Source organism: Orbicella franksi, chromosome 6 (assembly GCF_964199315.1).
Source record: "Orbicella franksi chromosome 6, jaOrbFran1.1, whole genome shotgun sequence".
Classification (NCBI taxonomy): domain Eukaryota; kingdom Metazoa; phylum Cnidaria; class Anthozoa; order Scleractinia; family Merulinidae; genus Orbicella; species Orbicella franksi.
In genome coordinates this window covers 31,711,569-31,728,273 of record NC_138150.1, presented here as the reverse complement: position 1 = coordinate 31,728,273, position 16,705 = coordinate 31,711,569, and the positions used below count along the sequence as shown (strand labels likewise).

Sequence of the window (16,705 nt, the reverse complement as noted above, 5' to 3'; positions counted from 1 at the left end):
AAGTAAATTGATTTTATGCCTCTGTAATGTTTTTTTTTTTTTTTTTGTAGATGTGCAGTTCTGCAGATTTGTCTGATAGAAGAAAGTATCCCACATTTGCTCGTACATTTGCGGTTGACTCCCAAGTGGGGCCGAGTGTCGTCAGTCTTCTAAGATCTACATACAACTGGACTCGAGTGGCTATTATTTTTCAGGATTCTACTCAGTGGAAATCTTTGAAAGAGCATCTGGTGAAGGAATTTGAGAAAGATGGTATTGATGTAGCTTATGAGTATAAGGTGGTTAGTGAGGCGTTTTACCGCTATTTGAAACATGAGGCAGAGTTCAGGGCAGCTTTGAGGAAGATAAAAGAAAAGGCACGAAGTAAGTACATACGTCAGTTTTGACAATCAGTACATGTATAGAGAATTTCTGCAGTCTGATCAAATTAAGAGGAGTGTAATAAATTGTTATGAAACCAGGAGAGAAGTGTAAGAGTTTCTCGAGATTCCACTGAGGGGTAACTTGACAGAAGCTGATTGAGTGCTCTCCAAACTGCTCCTGGGAAAGCAGGTCTGCTAAATAATTACTTGACGTCTAGTCAGTTTCCTCTATGGCAATTCCCTGCATGTCAATATAATTGCTATTGGGGTGCCTTTTGGAAGACAGTGCTATTAAGGAGGTCCATTAACCTGTTGTATGGAAGAAGCTGATAATCAAATCATTATCAATGGTACCTTTGGATAAAATTGTCAATCTCCCTGACCCAGGTTGGCATCCATGTACAATGCAGATGAAAATTTGTATATGTATGCAGATTTAAGTTGCTCACTATTAAGTGTGACTTTCCATTTCACACAGTATTTACATGAGGGGACACAACCCACTGCCTGTTCTAGTCTCCAGGAGGCCAATTTTATACTGAAACTAGCACTCATGTAAATCATTTGCATGATCAGGTGTTGAAAGCACCTTGAAAGTCTGTGAAAAGTACATTGATTTGGGTCCTTGTCTGTTTTAGTTGTTCTAGTGATTGCCAGTTATGACTATGCACTGGAGACACTGTATCTTGCCAAAGGAGAAGGAATGATCAATGGAGAATTTGCTTTCGTTATATTCCAGTTGAACCAGTTAATGGTGACCCTGGCTAAAAAACAGAACTTTTGGTGGTTTTATCATACCCTTCTTGCTCTTCAAAGGTTAGTGAGAATCTGTCAGTGTTACATTATATTTGTTCTGTCTGCAAATTGTATTTGTTAAGAATAAAGTGGCCTCGATAATGAGTTGATCGTATTAATGGGAGGGTTGTAATGTGGGGTTTAATTAAAATATTGCCAGTACTGATAACTTGTCTTGTTTCAGTTTAGAAAGTAAATGTGAGCCCCACCCACAGAATGGATTCTTATACATTGTAATGCTGTTTCTCAGCATTTCCAATGACCATCCTTGATCCTTGAGGCTTGAGGCTTGAGCCCCTGTCCTTGGAAATACATGTAGTGTTGGGAATTGCCTGAGATTTTCAAAATAATCAAACTGACCCAAGCGACCAATCATTGACAAATCCAAGATTGAGATGTATAAAGAAACTTACATGTAGACTCCGAGGTGAATAAAACACTGAAAAATTCGACTCGTGACTTCTGGCTTCTGAGACTTAGAGATTGGACTAAACATTGGGTGACACCCAAGATTGTCTAGATACCATTTGCCACCTCTCCTTGTCCTTGACAACCAGCCAGGAGATTTCTTGAGGCCTGTCTGTTCTCCTGCCCCTGGGTGCAATGCAAACCTTACATTCAGAATGCTCCTTTTGCTTCTAGAAACAGCACTGTCACCCGCGCAGTCATCAAAGAAGCCATGCCGGCTGCCCTGATATTGGCCGTTAAAAATCCACGTGGCAAAAGTTACCAAAACTTCATTGCAGAGGTCAAGAATAAGACATCTGAGAGTCCTTTCTACAGTCAACATTACAATAGCTCAGTTTACTCAATGACAGTAAGTACATACGAACATGGTTGAGGTTATATCATGCATTGTTATTGTAGGAACCAAACATACAGATTCCTTAGTTCATGTGGTGTGATCATCTGGGTGAGGGAAGTTATGAAGAGAACTGTTGTTGGTGACTAATGTTTCGACAACCTGAGCGGAGTCATGTGGTGTGATCATCTGGGTGAGGGAAGTTATGAAGAGAACTGTTGTTGGTGACTAATGTTTCGACAACCTGAGCGGAGTCATGTGGTGTGATCATCTGGGTGAGGGAAGTTATGAAGAGAACTGTTGTTGGTGACTAATGTTTCGACAACCTGAGCGGAGTCATGTGGTGTGATCATCTGGGTGAGGGAAGTTATGAAGAGAACTGTTGTTGGTGACTAATGTTTCGACAACCTGAGCGGAGTCATGTGGTGTGATCATCTGGGTGAGGGAAGTTATGAAGAGAACTGTTGTTGGTGACTAATGTTTCGACAACCTGAGCGGAAGTCATGTGGTGTGATCATCTGGGTGAGGGAAGTTATGAAGAGAACTGTTGTTGGTGACTAATGTTTCGACAACCTGAGCGGAAGTCATCTTCAGAGTCAACCCAATGGTGTTATAAGTCTGGACCGTTGAAAGTGATTGGTCAATTAAGCTATGATGGTATTGGCTGTAACTTGTGTAAAGTTTGTCAGCAGTCATTTGCTGGTCCTAGTAAGTTTTGATCCATCTGAACTGTAAGTCAAATGAACTTGATCTGTTTGAGGTCTGTCTATCATTAGTTGAATTAAGTTGATCTGTTAGAGGTCTTGCAGGACTCTGAAGATGACTTTTGAAACTTCAGTCACCAACAACAGTTCTTTTCAGAACTACCCTCAGCCAGACGATTACACCATATGAACTACTGATACTCCAGGGTTCAAACCATTTACTATAATACAGATTCCTTCTCAGTAATTTCCTTCCCAGAGCCCAACTGTTTTTGGTCAGTGGTGACAAAAAGCCCATGAAAATGTTCTGAACAAAATTAAAAACTGGAACCTGCAGAAAATCCGTGTTGTTCAATGTAGTTTGTTAGTGTGCTATCCTTTAGAAAGAACGTGTGGTACTCATGTATGTGATAATTGCAAAACTCCAACAGTCCTCAAAGTACAAGTTAGAAATGACATTATTTTGTAACATTGGTCTATTTGTTACAGAATTGTTCCATATACATGCTGCCAAACTACATGTAAGGTTGGATAAAGTAGTGGAGTTTATTATTTGCAGTTACTGTGCATCATGTATTATCATGAATTGTTTCTGTTTTATGTAGCCTCCAGTATTTGCTGCCTACTTGTATAATGCTGTCTATCAGTATGGAGTGGCCTTGAATAAAACTCTAGCACAGTATGGTGCTGCGGCACGTAATAAGACCCCTTCAGGAGAGGAAATACTATCACAGCTTCGTGATTACACTTTTGATAGTGAGTAGTTTTTTCTCTCTTGGATGATGACCATTGTTGGTTCATGTTAGTTCATCTTTAATGTAGAATCATTACTAACAGACATGATCTCAGTATGCTTAGTTTGATCACATACAATGATTAGAGTCAACAAGCTCAATTTATGCTGCAGTTGTTTTTTGAATTTAGCAAAAATTATGCATGGTCTTAGATACTTAATGAACTGTATTTCAACTTGAATTTGAATTGGTTCCTCTGTGCCCTGTGTTTGTTTCTGTTGTCTTCATTTGGAGAAGGAGTTTAGGCACAAATAGATGGATACCAATTCTTCTGAACCTATGTAGCAATATCCTTTTTTCTCTTGCTTCAAAAATTCTGTCCATTTAATTGCCAGATCCACTTTAATTGCAAAAAATATTTACAGTCAATAATTTGACTTATTGTTTTCACTGAAACAGGTATCCAGGGTTACAGAGTACATTTAGATGAAAATGGCGATGCACAGTTTAACCTGACTTTAATGGACATAAGGAAAGACAGTAAGTACGGTGTAAGGTTAGACCAGCCTGGGTTTTATTAAGGGCTGGGCACCAGGCACATTTATTGGCTGTGAGGATGATTTTTGACTGCCTGGATTGACTATCCGTAGGAAATTATTTCTTGTACAAGTTTCAAGGAGTCAAGGAGCTCGCAAAATGTGTTTGCTGTAACAAGGTTTTGTTATATCTTGTTTCTTTTCCACGTTTTACTATTATTGGGCCAAGGAATATCGATTGTTATCCTGAGGACTAGAGGTTTCGTTACATCAAGGTTCCACTGTATTTAGTGCCACTTGGAGAAGATAACCTTGTTTGATACATTTAAACAGTTATCCCATCCATAAGGAGAAGCTCTATTCTTGGTTTCGTTGGAGATGTGGTGACCAGATGGTTAGTGTTTGGGCTCTGGGTTTCTAGTAATGACCATGTCATTTTGTTGTGTTCTCAGCCAGGCATTTTTACTCTCACATTGCTCCCCTCCATCCCAAACGTTTAAAGCAACTTGCTAAATGCTGAGGGGAGGGTAGGGGAGGTACAGTGTACAATACTTCTGTCTGACATTCAGTCATATTATTTATATTGCCCAGTTTTTAGGGGGATGGTTAGGTGATGGGTTTACTGAGTAGGGGACTCAACAACAACAACAACAACAATAATAATTATAATGAATAATTAATAATAATAATGATAATAATGATGATGATAATAATAATTGACAATAAAGTTGACAGTTACTTGTGGTAATACATTGTTCGTGGCTAGTCTTACGTAGTTCATTTCGTCCCGGCCAAGGGACTCATCAGAGACCTTTCTACTTGGCAAACTCATTGGGCATCGTGCCCAAAGTCCCGTTCGCTAACAAGATGATGACAGCAATCTCGCCTTATATTGCATAAGGATTCCTGACCGCACATATTCACGAGTGAAAATTGACAATAAAGTTGACAGTTACTTGTGATAATACATTGTTCGTGGCTAGTCTTACGCAACAATGATTTAGATAAACATGTACAGGCAAAAACTAACGATAGATAAATCCGACGTTTCGGCAACATCTTGGCGCCATTGTCAAGGGAAACTAATTAAATATGCGATTTCAAGAGTAACTAAGAGTTCAGAGTTTCTAATTTGCATAAGTTAGACAAAGACTTTAGCGCGAACTGAGTCTGATTGTACATTTAAACACGGTCGTAATTGTTTAATGAGTAACATCTCATTAATGAGACAATCAAACTTGTTGTGGCATTTTTTCAACACGCTAAAACAATTGCGAAGGTCATCTGGAATCCTGCCTGCGTGTCTATTATCATAGTGATTGCGTACTGACGAGGTCTTGCTTCTATGTCTATCAACGCGTACGAACAGATGGCCACGGGTGTAACCGACATAACCAGCATCGCACTGGTCACACTTGAAGTTATACACAACGTATTGTTGATCAATGAGCTGAGGCTTAGGTTCGCTTGTCGGGAACTCCTGGGCAATCTTGCAGCTCGTAAACACCGGTTGAACACTGTTGACACTGAAGTCTGTTTTCTCTAAACTGAAATATCCCAAGCACCTTGTTGACTCCACTGTCAAAGCCTTCCTAAATTTAAAGGTCGCTGACCAGCCCTCATTACGGTCCAGATCTACGACAGAAAACACTGCTCAGGTTGTCATACCCTTTAAAGACCAGGACGTGTTTAAATGTACAATCAGACTCAGTTTGCGCTAAAGTCTTTGTCTAACTTATGCAAATTAGAAACTCTGAACTCTTAGTTACTCTTGAAATTGCATATTTAATTAGTTTCCCTTGACAATGGCGCCAAGATGTCGCCGAAACGTCGGATTTATCTATCGTTAGTTTTTGCCTGTATATAATAATAATAATAATGACTTTATTACCGTGTCAATTTCATCTAGCAGTGGAGAATCCCCACTGCTAACTGGGGACACCTAACTAGAACTATCTAAACATTTAGTGTTCTTTTTATGCCATCCTACCCCATGGCGAATCTTTAAAGCAAAAAAATAAAAATAAATTAAAAAAATTTTTGAAGGAAATTCTACTGTTTTGTTTTTTTCCCCTTCAGTATTAGTTGAAGTGGCAGACTTCCAGATAACATATAGTACCTCTGGTAATCAAACCAAGAAGGGTGTTCCTAGACTTGTGTTCCGGAAAAATAGGACCAAGATTTGGGTTGGTGGTGGCAGAATGCCACCAAAAGATCGTCCTAAGTGTGGCTTTAACAATGAACTATGTCCTCCTCCGACAGAGAAACCTTCAGGTTTGTTCCAAATGTATTTCTCAACTAGTTACACATTATTTAAAAGAAGATCATTGTTTGCTTCAAAAAAAAATATTAAATATGACTAGGAAAGTTCAGGTTCGAAGTGTGCAGTAGGCATGGTTAAAATTGATGATTGCCTGGTCACCAACTGGTAGTGATTTGAAGCAGACTGGGCTTTGACTGTGTATTTTGCAACTACATTACAAAACAATAACTATTGCAATGTATTCCGAAGTACAAGTTTAAAATAATGAATTGTTAAAAGTGCTGAACGTGTCTTTTGACTTTGTTTGAGTTAGAAATTAGGAGATCTTGGACTGCTATTAAATGAATGTATATAAGGGACAACGTTCATCATGAATTATGCTGTCTTGGAATATCTGGCTTCACAGTGCACTGGGAGATTTATTAATAAAGCAAACAATTGTCAAATACTTCTGTAGTGTTCGTGGCTAGTCTGACGCGGCGTTTTGTCTCGGCCAGGAGACTCTTTAGAGACTTTTAGAATTCATAGGCAAACTCGTTGAGCATCACGCCCAAAGTCCCGTTCGCAAATTCTTGATGTTGACAGTCTGGCCGTCTATCACAGAAGGATTCCCAACCATATGTTTGCAAATTAAATTTATACAAAAGCAAACAATTGTCAAATACTTGTGAAAAGTTCGTGGCTAGTCTTGACATGGCATTTCGTCTCGGCCAAGAGACTCTTCAGAGCCCTTAAGAATTCATAGGCAAACTCATTGAACATCACGCCCCAAAGTCCCGTTCACAAATTCTTGATGTTGAGAGGCTGGCCCTCTACTGCAGAAGGATTCACAAGTATTTGGCAATTGTTTGCTTTTATATAAATTTAATTTGTGAACGTACGGTTGGGACATACATGTAACAGACCCCATAGGTCACATGACCTATACCCAGGTCCCAGCAGTGTGTGAGAAAAACATTTTTTACTTATTCTATTTGACTCAGCTAGTGAAAAATTACTCTTTTTCCTTTTCCCCTCTCTCATGCAGCTTCATTACATATGCTCACAATAATAATTTTTCTCATATTTTAAAATTTAACTTCATTTATTTATCTTTGTTTATTCAGACAACAAAACGGAAATCATTGCAGGAGTTTCGTGTGGTTTGGGATTCCTTGCTCTTCTCCTTGTGATCAATCTAATCAGGTGAGTACTGTACACTAAAAGTTTTCTGTTGCTCACATGTACTTCAAATGCAGTAGCCTGTAGTTAACTATGGACTGTAAATAATGTGTATTGTTAATTTATTTTGTTTGAAAATAAAACAGACATTTGATTTCTTGCTGTGAACTGTTGAATTGTTGTACTTTCGTGATGGATCCACATTTGACTTTAGCACATTACGAAGAACCCTATATACGCTCATCATCATCTTGCTGTTGTGGGATGCACTACCAAGTCTCATCCCAGTGACTTGCATACCATGCCTCTAGGCCCCAATGATTATTGCACCCGTCTTCTGATTCCAGGCTTGGACCTGTCAGGGCTCAATACTGACACTTACCCCCTTTCCATTTGGAAGTAAATTTACTTCGAAAATCAACCAAAATACTTACCCGATCTGGAAAGTAGATTATGGGCTATGCTGGAAAGTAACTTTTCCTTAAGAAAGATCTAGTGAAAATCATGTGTATTAAAAAAATAGTTAAATGATAAAAATAGCCATATTACAGTATCAAGAGAGCTGCCAAGTAGGTCTGAGTGCAATGAACACACATGGTATGGTGCAATAAAATCCACCATTTTGGAGAAAGATGGAAAGTAAAATAATATTTGAAATCTACTTTCCAAAGTGGAAAGTGGTGTAAAAAGTTGGTGTCAAGCCCTGCCTGTGATGTATTCTTAGCTTTACACTACAGTCAGGACAAGACTTGTTATTTTTTGAGTGGATCACCCCACCCCTGTATATATGTATGCCATGAAAATTCAAGTGACTCTTGGGATATTCCATAGTATACCACGCAAAGCGTTACATGACTAGTACAGTATCTGTTTGTACTCTTAATGGGTGCTGGTGTATTGTTGACACCACCCTGTCGAGTTTCTCTGCTGCGGATGACCTAGATCAGGCTGGTGATTAACAACAGAATACCTGTCAGAGGGCTTGTTGGTGGTGGGTGTTATTGATAAAAACAACAACAACAACAACAGCAGCAACAACAAAAACAAACACAGAATGAAACCAGGATGAAACAACTACATGTATTTGTTACCAAGAACAGGGAGAAGCTTACATTTGGTCGAAATAATTAGCTGGCACCTGCATGTTGCTGAAAGTGTTTGCAACAGTTCGAACATTTGGTTGGTTAAACTATTTTTTTCTGTTGTTTAAACTACATGTAAGGTTTCAGTGAGTCTTCTAAGTAGGAAACTTACAAAGGGTCTCAGTTTTTTCCTCAAAATAGTCATTAAAAAACACATCCTGTAACTTATTGTTTTGCTTTTTTCCAGGCAGTACAGGTTAGAAAGAGAACTGAAGAATAGATTGTGGAAAATTGACTACAATCTTTTGGGCTTTGAGCGGAGAACTTCCAACACATCTTTAGCAAGTGCTATTGTAAGTGAATAATTCAAAACATGCCCATATCAACTGCTTATAACTTGTGTACATGAACATAACTGTCAGTGATAATCTCTTATGTTGTATACATGTTTTCCCACTGTTCAAATACATATTATTCACTTGTGCTTTTATCATGAGTATGGTGGCCTGCAATCGCAATAATATTGTGATTGGTTCTAGTTTTCTTTGCTGGTGGAAGCCAAGAGCTTTGCAGTGAGGTCATAATCACTGATTAAAGTTGATTCCTTTATAACACGTGACCCTTTGTATTGTAGAAAGAAGCAAATGAAGAGGCTCTACCACTCATGAGGGAAGAAAGCAGTGATGGCAAAATCACAACTGTGGGTAACTACAAGGTAATGTGGACTGTGAACTGATAGCTTCTTTACACGTACAAAATATGTGGGTTATTGACCTAGCTAGTGTGAGGGCAAGATGGCTGGATATCACAATTGTATGGACCTAGAGGTACTCGCAGTCCATAACTCGTAAGAAAAGATCAATGCCAAGATCCAGCCATCTTGACGGAAGAACCTAATGCAGCTACATGTAACCATAATTATAATAATGAAATACTAAAACCCTTTGATGAAATGTAGAAGCACAAAATAATTTAAAACTATCCAAAAAAGTCTAGTCAATGTGCATATTACCATCAGAATAAATTGATGTCAGTTAATTAACTAAATTAATTAACTAATGATGTTATGTAGTTTAAGGTCAAGTGATGTGTTGTGTTGTTGGGAAGACCCTTCTTTTTCGTAGTGTTTCTGCATTCAGAAGTGTAACTGCTGGGTATCTTGATAGTAGACATTGATAGATAGAAGATTTTCTTGCTAAATTTGCAATTGGGGAAAGAAATGCAAAACTGACCAATCACAACCGTGGGTGAATATTTCACACACACGTAGCTTCAGTTGAAGATTGCATTCATTTATTGGATTTTTCATTGTTCAATTTTCTTCCAAGTGGCCCTGTTCAAGTACAGAGTCCGACTGTTAATCGTCACATTCTATCATGTCTTATGCAGACGTGATTTTGTTAGTATGCTTTTAAGTGACAATGTTGTTATGCCAATTATCTTTATTATCTTAAACGTTATTGCATTGCTGGTGTCAGTTTGTACCAAATAATCAGGGGTTCAATTTTTGAAGCTCTCCATAGCTAACTCATCGTCATCATTGTTTATAGGCTTTTGTATTTAAACATTACGTACAAGACGTGTTAATCTAAAAGGCCTTTGTGAATCTGGTCCCAGATTATGCATATTAAAAATAAGTGTATCATGCACGGACTAAGAAGTTTTGATCATTTATTGTATGGCTCTTGGTTTGAGTTTGGAATCGTAAGGGGGATGGTAGTACATTTAACCAAATCAGAAGTCGGCTTATTTTTTATCTTGCAGGGAAATATGGTAACGGTAGCAAAACTTCCTAAAGGGCGTATAGATTTGACAAGAAAAGTTCTTTTAGAGCTGAAACAGGTATTTATTATGTCTTATTTGTTGTTACTAAATGGAGACAACTTACCAGTGTTATTGTTTGACGTTAAGTTCTTTTTTGCTGGAATTACTATCCCATGTTCAGAGTTTAAGCTAGAAGGAAAGCATACTTTTTTGAATGTCACTTTTACGTTTCTGGCTAAAAGCTGCAAAGAAGGCTAGTGTTAAAACTCTTGTTTAAAGTGGCGGTTTGCTCAGCAATCAGTTGGTGAAGACGCTATTGATATTTTAAAAGATACATGTGCAAGCATTGCCTTTTTTTTTTTTTTTTTTTACTGTTCTAGGCTTTCAGTTTGAATGCTTCAGATTTCTAAGTCGTAATGCAGTGATGATATACATGTCACAAGCATTTTAGGGTTTAGTTGTACTGACTTTCTGTTTATTTTTTGGTCATTAGATGCGGGATATTAGACATGATAATTTGAATCAATTCATTGGTGCTTGTGTAGAGCCAGAAATTTGTATTGTTATGCAGTATTGCTCCAGGGGAAGTCTACAGGTAATGGACTAGCATACAACAGAACTGCTCATGCTCTCTTGATAGTGTGTGCGAAATAGAACATGCGAGCTTTGTGGGTAAACCAAAGATCTTGGTAATATTCTTCCTTAGCATTGAACAATGTGTGCAGAAGGCTATGTGGCTGCAATAATTTGTACGAATTGCGGGCCTATGACGATGGCACTACCGGACAAAGTCAAGACAACACAAGATAAATTATATGTGTTGTAATAATGGAGCAGTCTCTTTTAACCGGGCAGTGATGTTATTTGGTACAGGCCAAATGCAAGATCTATTTTTAACTAGACTGTCTTTTCAGAAGGCAAGAATGCAACAGGGGGAAAGCGTCGATGAAATACAGCAGAGATCAAAGCATTTCAAACCTGCCGTAGTGTCAGTTTTTCTCAAAGCGCTCTTTCCATTAGCTTGAATCGCTTGACAACTGCAACGAACTCGTATAAATGTCATTGCAGTTCTCTTTTGATTTGTTCCTTTCTGCCTTTTCTTGCTTGAAATTTGTAAGTACACATGTAAACCTTTAAACAAATTTGTGTTCTTCAGGATATTTTAGAAAACGAGGACGTCAAGTTGGATCACATGTTTATAGCTTCACTTGTGGCAGACATAGTAAAGGTATGTTTGATGAATGGAAACTTGAAGGATTCTACGAGATACAAACAGTTGGACCACATAAGCATGTTCGTGGAATCCAGCCTTTAAACATCGTATTAACTTTTAACGCACGACTTTTATAACATTGGTCTCATAATTATGCAAGATGACGCATGGCATTGATCACATTATTTATGCACAATTTTCTCCCGTTGCTGGATTTCACGTTAATTCATTAATGGGTTATCTGTTTCTTGCAGGGTATGGCATACATGCACAGCTCAGATGTGAAATCCCATGGGAATCTCAAATCATCCAATTGTCTGGTGGACAGCCGCTGGGTGCTAAAAATCACAGACTTTGGGCTCCCGTCATTTAGAACTAAACTGAAAAAGAATCGAGAAGACTACGCGTACTACCGAGGTCAGTAGTCCAGGATATTGTCAACGTAGCATTTATTTTATTTTCTCTTAAAATTAATCATTTTTTTATCAACTCTAACGCAAGGTTGGAGACTTTGTAGTACTGACTTAAAATTGTCGGTTTTTCCTTCTTCCTCTTCTGTCCTTGTCTAATAGATTTACTCTGGGTGGCGCCAGAACTTTTACGAATTCCCAATCGCCCCCAGAGGGGGACCCAGAAAGGTGATGTCTATAGCTTTGCTATAATTTTACAAGAGTTTCACACAAGAGAAGGACCTTACAGCTCAAACTTCATGGAACCAAAAGGTTGGTTTGCTTTCCGGTTTAACTGAGATTTTTTGTAACCGCTTTTTTTTTTGCCAGTAAGCTTGACAAAAATTAGCATGATATGTTGGTCAATGCATATCATTTAAATCTGAATTTTGACCTTAGTATTCTTCTACTGTTTCTTAACAATTGCCAAAAGGTCTGGATAGTAGCAGACATGATATAAGTTTTAGAAACAGCACAACGTTTTTTTTAATAACATGTTTCAACAGAATCTTCTGTCATTTTCAGTTTAAATTACAAAGTACAGAGTTGAATGATCATTTGACCTAAATTAAAAACTTGTCATACGTGGTTAATTCGATTTGAAGACAAGTGTATTTGAAGACAAGTGCATTTGACTTGTATGCTGATAGCTTTTTGGTCGCGATGAAGGGCATTGTTTTGATTTGAACGTCTTTTTTCTGCTGTAGACATAGTTCACAGAGTGAAGGATGCTGAGTTCCCGCCTTTTCGTCCAACGGTTACTCAACTGATTACTGGCGTTGAGGAGATCCGGGAACTTATGAAACAGTGCTGGGTGGAGAACCCGGATGAGAGACCAGACTTTCACGAGATAAAGAAGATTATGCACAAAGTTCTCGTGAACAACGGCATGTAAGTTGCCAACTTTATGACATGAAATTCGCCAAATATTTTGTATCAGCCAGATTTCTGGGCTTAGATGGCCCTTGTTTGATATTTTGGCTCAATTCTTTCTTTGTCTTGCAAGAAAGTTTGAAACAAACTTGAACCAAAATTAATGGCTCCTGTTTTCAACGATTATTCATGGTATTCATTTGACATCGCACCCGTACAAAACATAGCTTTGTAAACGGATTCCAGAGTTGATGAAACGTTTTATCCTTACTTTGAAAGGTCGCTTTTAATTTTCTTGAGTGTACCAAAAAGAAAGAAAAATGGAGAGGAAATATTGAAATACCACGACCACACCAATGCGTTTTTTAAAGTCTCCGTTTTCGTCTGGACGAAAACGAAGCAAAATATTTTCGGCCACACTAGCGTTTTCAGTTTGTTTTCACCTGTCCACGCTAATTCCTTTTCATTTGAAAACGCATACTTTTTGATGCGTTTTCGTCTATCGTCCACACTAAAAATGCTTGAAAACGCTGATGGAAGGGACAGTATATGACGCTTTTTTCAAAAGCCCCCGTTTTCACCTATCCAGACTGGAAACGGAGCGTTTTCAAAACGATGCGTTTTCAAAAGGCTCCACTTTTGAAACCGTTTTTGAAAACCTCCGTTTTCATCATTGTTTTCGATCGTTTACTTTTAGTGTGGATGATGGGCGAAAGCGCATTAAAAAGTACCCGTTTTCAAACGATAACACATTTAGTGTGGTCGGTGCCAACAATTCGTGCAAATCTGCATTTTACAATAACTGGAGAAATTCTCGCGCGCTCATTGGCCAATTTTCATTGTCAATAAACGGACAGACGCATGAATTTATGACGCAACGAGTGAGAGTGGACAATGTTGTGACGAAATTCATCATCAATAACAGGACAGAAGCATGGAAAACTGACACCAATTTGTTAAATTTCACTCATGGAACGTGGCCGCTGTAACCGTCACGGGCAGCACCGCTAAAGAAATAATAATTAAAAAAAAATGTAATTTGTTTACCCACGGAGCACCAAGGAGTTCACAGAACTCGCTCAGAAATGTCCGTGCATTCAAGGATCGAATTGGAATTTGAATTTGAGAAATGTTGGTGCGAGAGTAGACTTCTGCGCTGCGAGAGTAGACTTCTTTTAGCATCACTGGAGTGTCCCTTTTTTGTTGTACACTCAACAGGAAAACAAACATCTTCGACAACATCGTGTACATGATGGAAAAGTACGCGGACAACTTGGAGGAGCTTGTTGTGGAGAGAACCGGTCAGCTGATCGAAGAGAAGAAGAAAACCGATGCACTTTTGGAAAGGATGCTGCCGAGGTGTGTTTGTGTTCACCGTCGCCGTGCGATACGGTGACGCGAAAAAAATATAAGTCTTACCATGTAAGGCTGTAAAGGTCACGTGATAGATTCACGTGATTCATGTAATGTCTCGTCATGTTTGGTTATAATAGTCATGTTGATAAAGTAACGTGATGTTCAAGCTACTGAGACAAGAGAGAGTCATACCTAGTCAGTCACAGTCAGTCAGACTGCTATGTCGGAGGATGCATGTTACGAAAATCACCCTGTCTCAGGCTAATCTTGAACATCGTTTCTCTTTTTTCAGTCTGTATTATTGAACACAGCTTGCAGTCTATGTTAATCGCTTTTTGTTTTCGCGCGCAATGCAGACCTGTCGCCGAGCAGCTCAAAAAGGGCCAAGAAGTAGAGGCGGAGAGTTTCCATGAGGTGTCAATCTACTTCAGTGACATTGTAGGATTCACCAGCCTCTCATCCGGAAGCACGCCCATGCAGGTATGGATCAACATACAAAATCTTCCTTCTGCTTACCAAGCATTTCATATAATCAGTTTGGGAGAACTTAGTGATTCAATCTGCCCTCAAGCCTAGTAAGTTTAACAGACCGTTGCTTCACTTCGGCTCTAGGCAAGAGGTTAAAATTTATTGTGAATCCTTTATTCTTCTTTTCAAGTGGACTTTAAGAAAGGTGACAGCATCGCTTATTCGACGTTTTGTTGCTTGGTCACAAGTAGTTGTACCCTTAAGCATTTTGTTTGCTTTCGGAGGTTTCTGTTACTTAGTAGAGGCTGAAGTTTAACTGTATGTCAAGGTGATTGCATGATATCTTAGCTTTTCCTGACCTCCGTGCTTTTACCCTTTGTTTATTTTATGGCAAGAAATTAGATAACGATCTGTATCAAGCCTGTCAAACCAGAGAATTCACTTCTCATTGGGTTTATTTCTTGCAGGTCGTCACTCTCCTCAATGATCTTTACACGTTGTTTGATGACATCATTCAAGAGTATGACGTGTACAAAGTAAGAAAACAAATCCAATTCAAACGTACGTGAAGTTGATAGTAAAAATCAAGTCTCTTTCGCAGTCTTTTTTTTCCTCTCGAGCGGTGAACGGTGGCATCACGACGCGGACTTCAAACGACAAACTTAAGAAAAAAATGCGCATAGCCCCCTTAACAGTTATGTTGACTTGTGTTGCGTAATGACCTGCCACCATTGAAGAAATAGAACATGACATTTCTACTACTTAGTATATCACTATTACCGCATTCAGTTCCGAGAATGAATGATTGAGATTGATACTTTGTAAACGCTACTCTGTGTTTATCCAGGTTGAGACAATTGGTGACGCGTACATGGTGGTATCGGGCCTACCAATCAGAAATGGCCACGAGCATGCCGGTGAAATATCCCGGATGGCACTGCACCTTGTGGAAGCTGTGAAGAACGACTTTAAAGTTCGACACAAACCGGACCATCAGTTGAAGCTGAGAGTTGGGCTTCATAGCGGTAATTATTGAAACGATTTGAGTTAACCCTCAAAAAAAATGCTACCGGCCTTTTGAATGAAAAAGCTCCTTGAGAGAGATGTCCTGTGTATTATGCAAAGATTATGTGTCTGTGTTTATTTTGTATCAGTTACCTTTTTAGTGCAGAGTGCACTATTGGGATGGTTATGGGGGTTGCCTGCCGCTAAGGAACTAAGGCGGTATGGCGCTATGGCGCTATGGCGCTATGGCACTATGGCGCTATGGCACTATGGCCCTATGGCGCTAAGGTGTAAACTTTAATGTTTGTTTAATTAATTAATTTCAATTAATTAATTAGTCTAGAGGCAGGGAAGTAGTGGGAGTAGGGTGGGAAAGGTACATGTGTACTCTACGTAAAACACATTCCATCGCCGTCGCTTAACTTTGAACATCGCAAAGCTATATATTTGTTTCAGGTAACCCCTTGCTCTCCTTGTGGTACCATTCTCCTTAGAACAAAACTAATTTGCCCTAAACGCATGCGTAGATTAGTTAGGGTTCGTGGCCTCTATATTAGGTGAAGGATACATTGCATACGGAATCACGCACAAATGTTGAGTGGTTTTCCTTATGGTAGAGCTCAACATGTAAGACGCATGCGTTCTAGCATTGTTAGTGTTATACACTATCTTTACACGCAGTATTTTATATATCGTGTCATGTGACCAAGGACGGCAGTTATTTTTCAGGTAGCGCCAGTTGTCCCTTTTTATTGCAAAAGTGAAACGTTACTGTGGCTGCGTAGCTTTTAGAATTACAAACAGGTCGGTTCAACAGATATCATCTGCTGTTTTCAATCTACAATAGTGTGCTTGTCAGAGTTCAAATATATTGCTTCTCCTTAGCGACTTGTTTATTTCTTGCCTTAATTGTGTCTGTAAGAGAGACCAAAAAGTTCTCAAGTTAGTGGCGCTAATACTCCGCAAATTGTGAATTTGTAACAAAAGAAACCAGGAAAATGCTCAAATATTGCTGCAGACGCCGTGGCACCTAATGAAAGCGCAAATTAATTTAATCAGTCTGTGAGGAGACTCATTCATATCGGCCAAGTAGCGCTGTTTATCTTCAATACTTTTCGTTGAAAAGCTTCTCAGCCAT

At 38.9% G+C, this 16,705-nt stretch overlaps 1 protein-coding gene and 1 long non-coding RNA gene across 3 annotated transcripts in view; one reads left to right on the top strand and one right to left on the bottom strand.

Moving 5' to 3' along the window:
• Positions 1–16,705, bottom strand: part of LOC145488988 (uncharacterized) — a 145,802-nt gene that overhangs the window by 69,356 nt on the left and 59,741 nt on the right. The window lies entirely within an intron of this gene.
• The window catches only part of LOC145488980 (atrial natriuretic peptide receptor 1-like), a 41,677-nt gene that overhangs the window by 20,846 nt on the left and 4,126 nt on the right, over positions 1–16,705 (top strand). For both annotated transcript variants that reach the window (XM_081467856.1, XM_081467855.1), the window contains exons 3-21: positions 51–363; positions 1,001–1,178; positions 1,800–1,974; positions 3,269–3,419; positions 3,857–3,937; positions 6,013–6,207; positions 7,303–7,381; positions 8,687–8,792; positions 9,074–9,154; positions 10,204–10,281; positions 10,697–10,798; positions 11,360–11,431; positions 11,671–11,833; positions 11,989–12,138; positions 12,573–12,756; positions 13,957–14,097; positions 14,451–14,574; positions 15,030–15,098; positions 15,410–15,587. In XM_081467856.1, the coding sequence (XP_081323982.1) occupies positions 51–363; positions 1,001–1,178; positions 1,800–1,974; positions 3,269–3,419; positions 3,857–3,937; positions 6,013–6,207; positions 7,303–7,381; positions 8,687–8,792; positions 9,074–9,154; positions 10,204–10,281; positions 10,697–10,798; positions 11,360–11,431; positions 11,671–11,833; positions 11,989–12,138; positions 12,573–12,756; positions 13,957–14,097; positions 14,451–14,574; positions 15,030–15,098; positions 15,410–15,587 (2,620 nt within the window). The remainder of the gene's footprint in view (positions 1–50; positions 364–1,000; positions 1,179–1,799; positions 1,975–3,268; positions 3,420–3,856; positions 3,938–6,012; positions 6,208–7,302; positions 7,382–8,686; positions 8,793–9,073; positions 9,155–10,203; positions 10,282–10,696; positions 10,799–11,359; positions 11,432–11,670; positions 11,834–11,988; positions 12,139–12,572; positions 12,757–13,956; positions 14,098–14,450; positions 14,575–15,029; positions 15,099–15,409; positions 15,588–16,705) is intronic.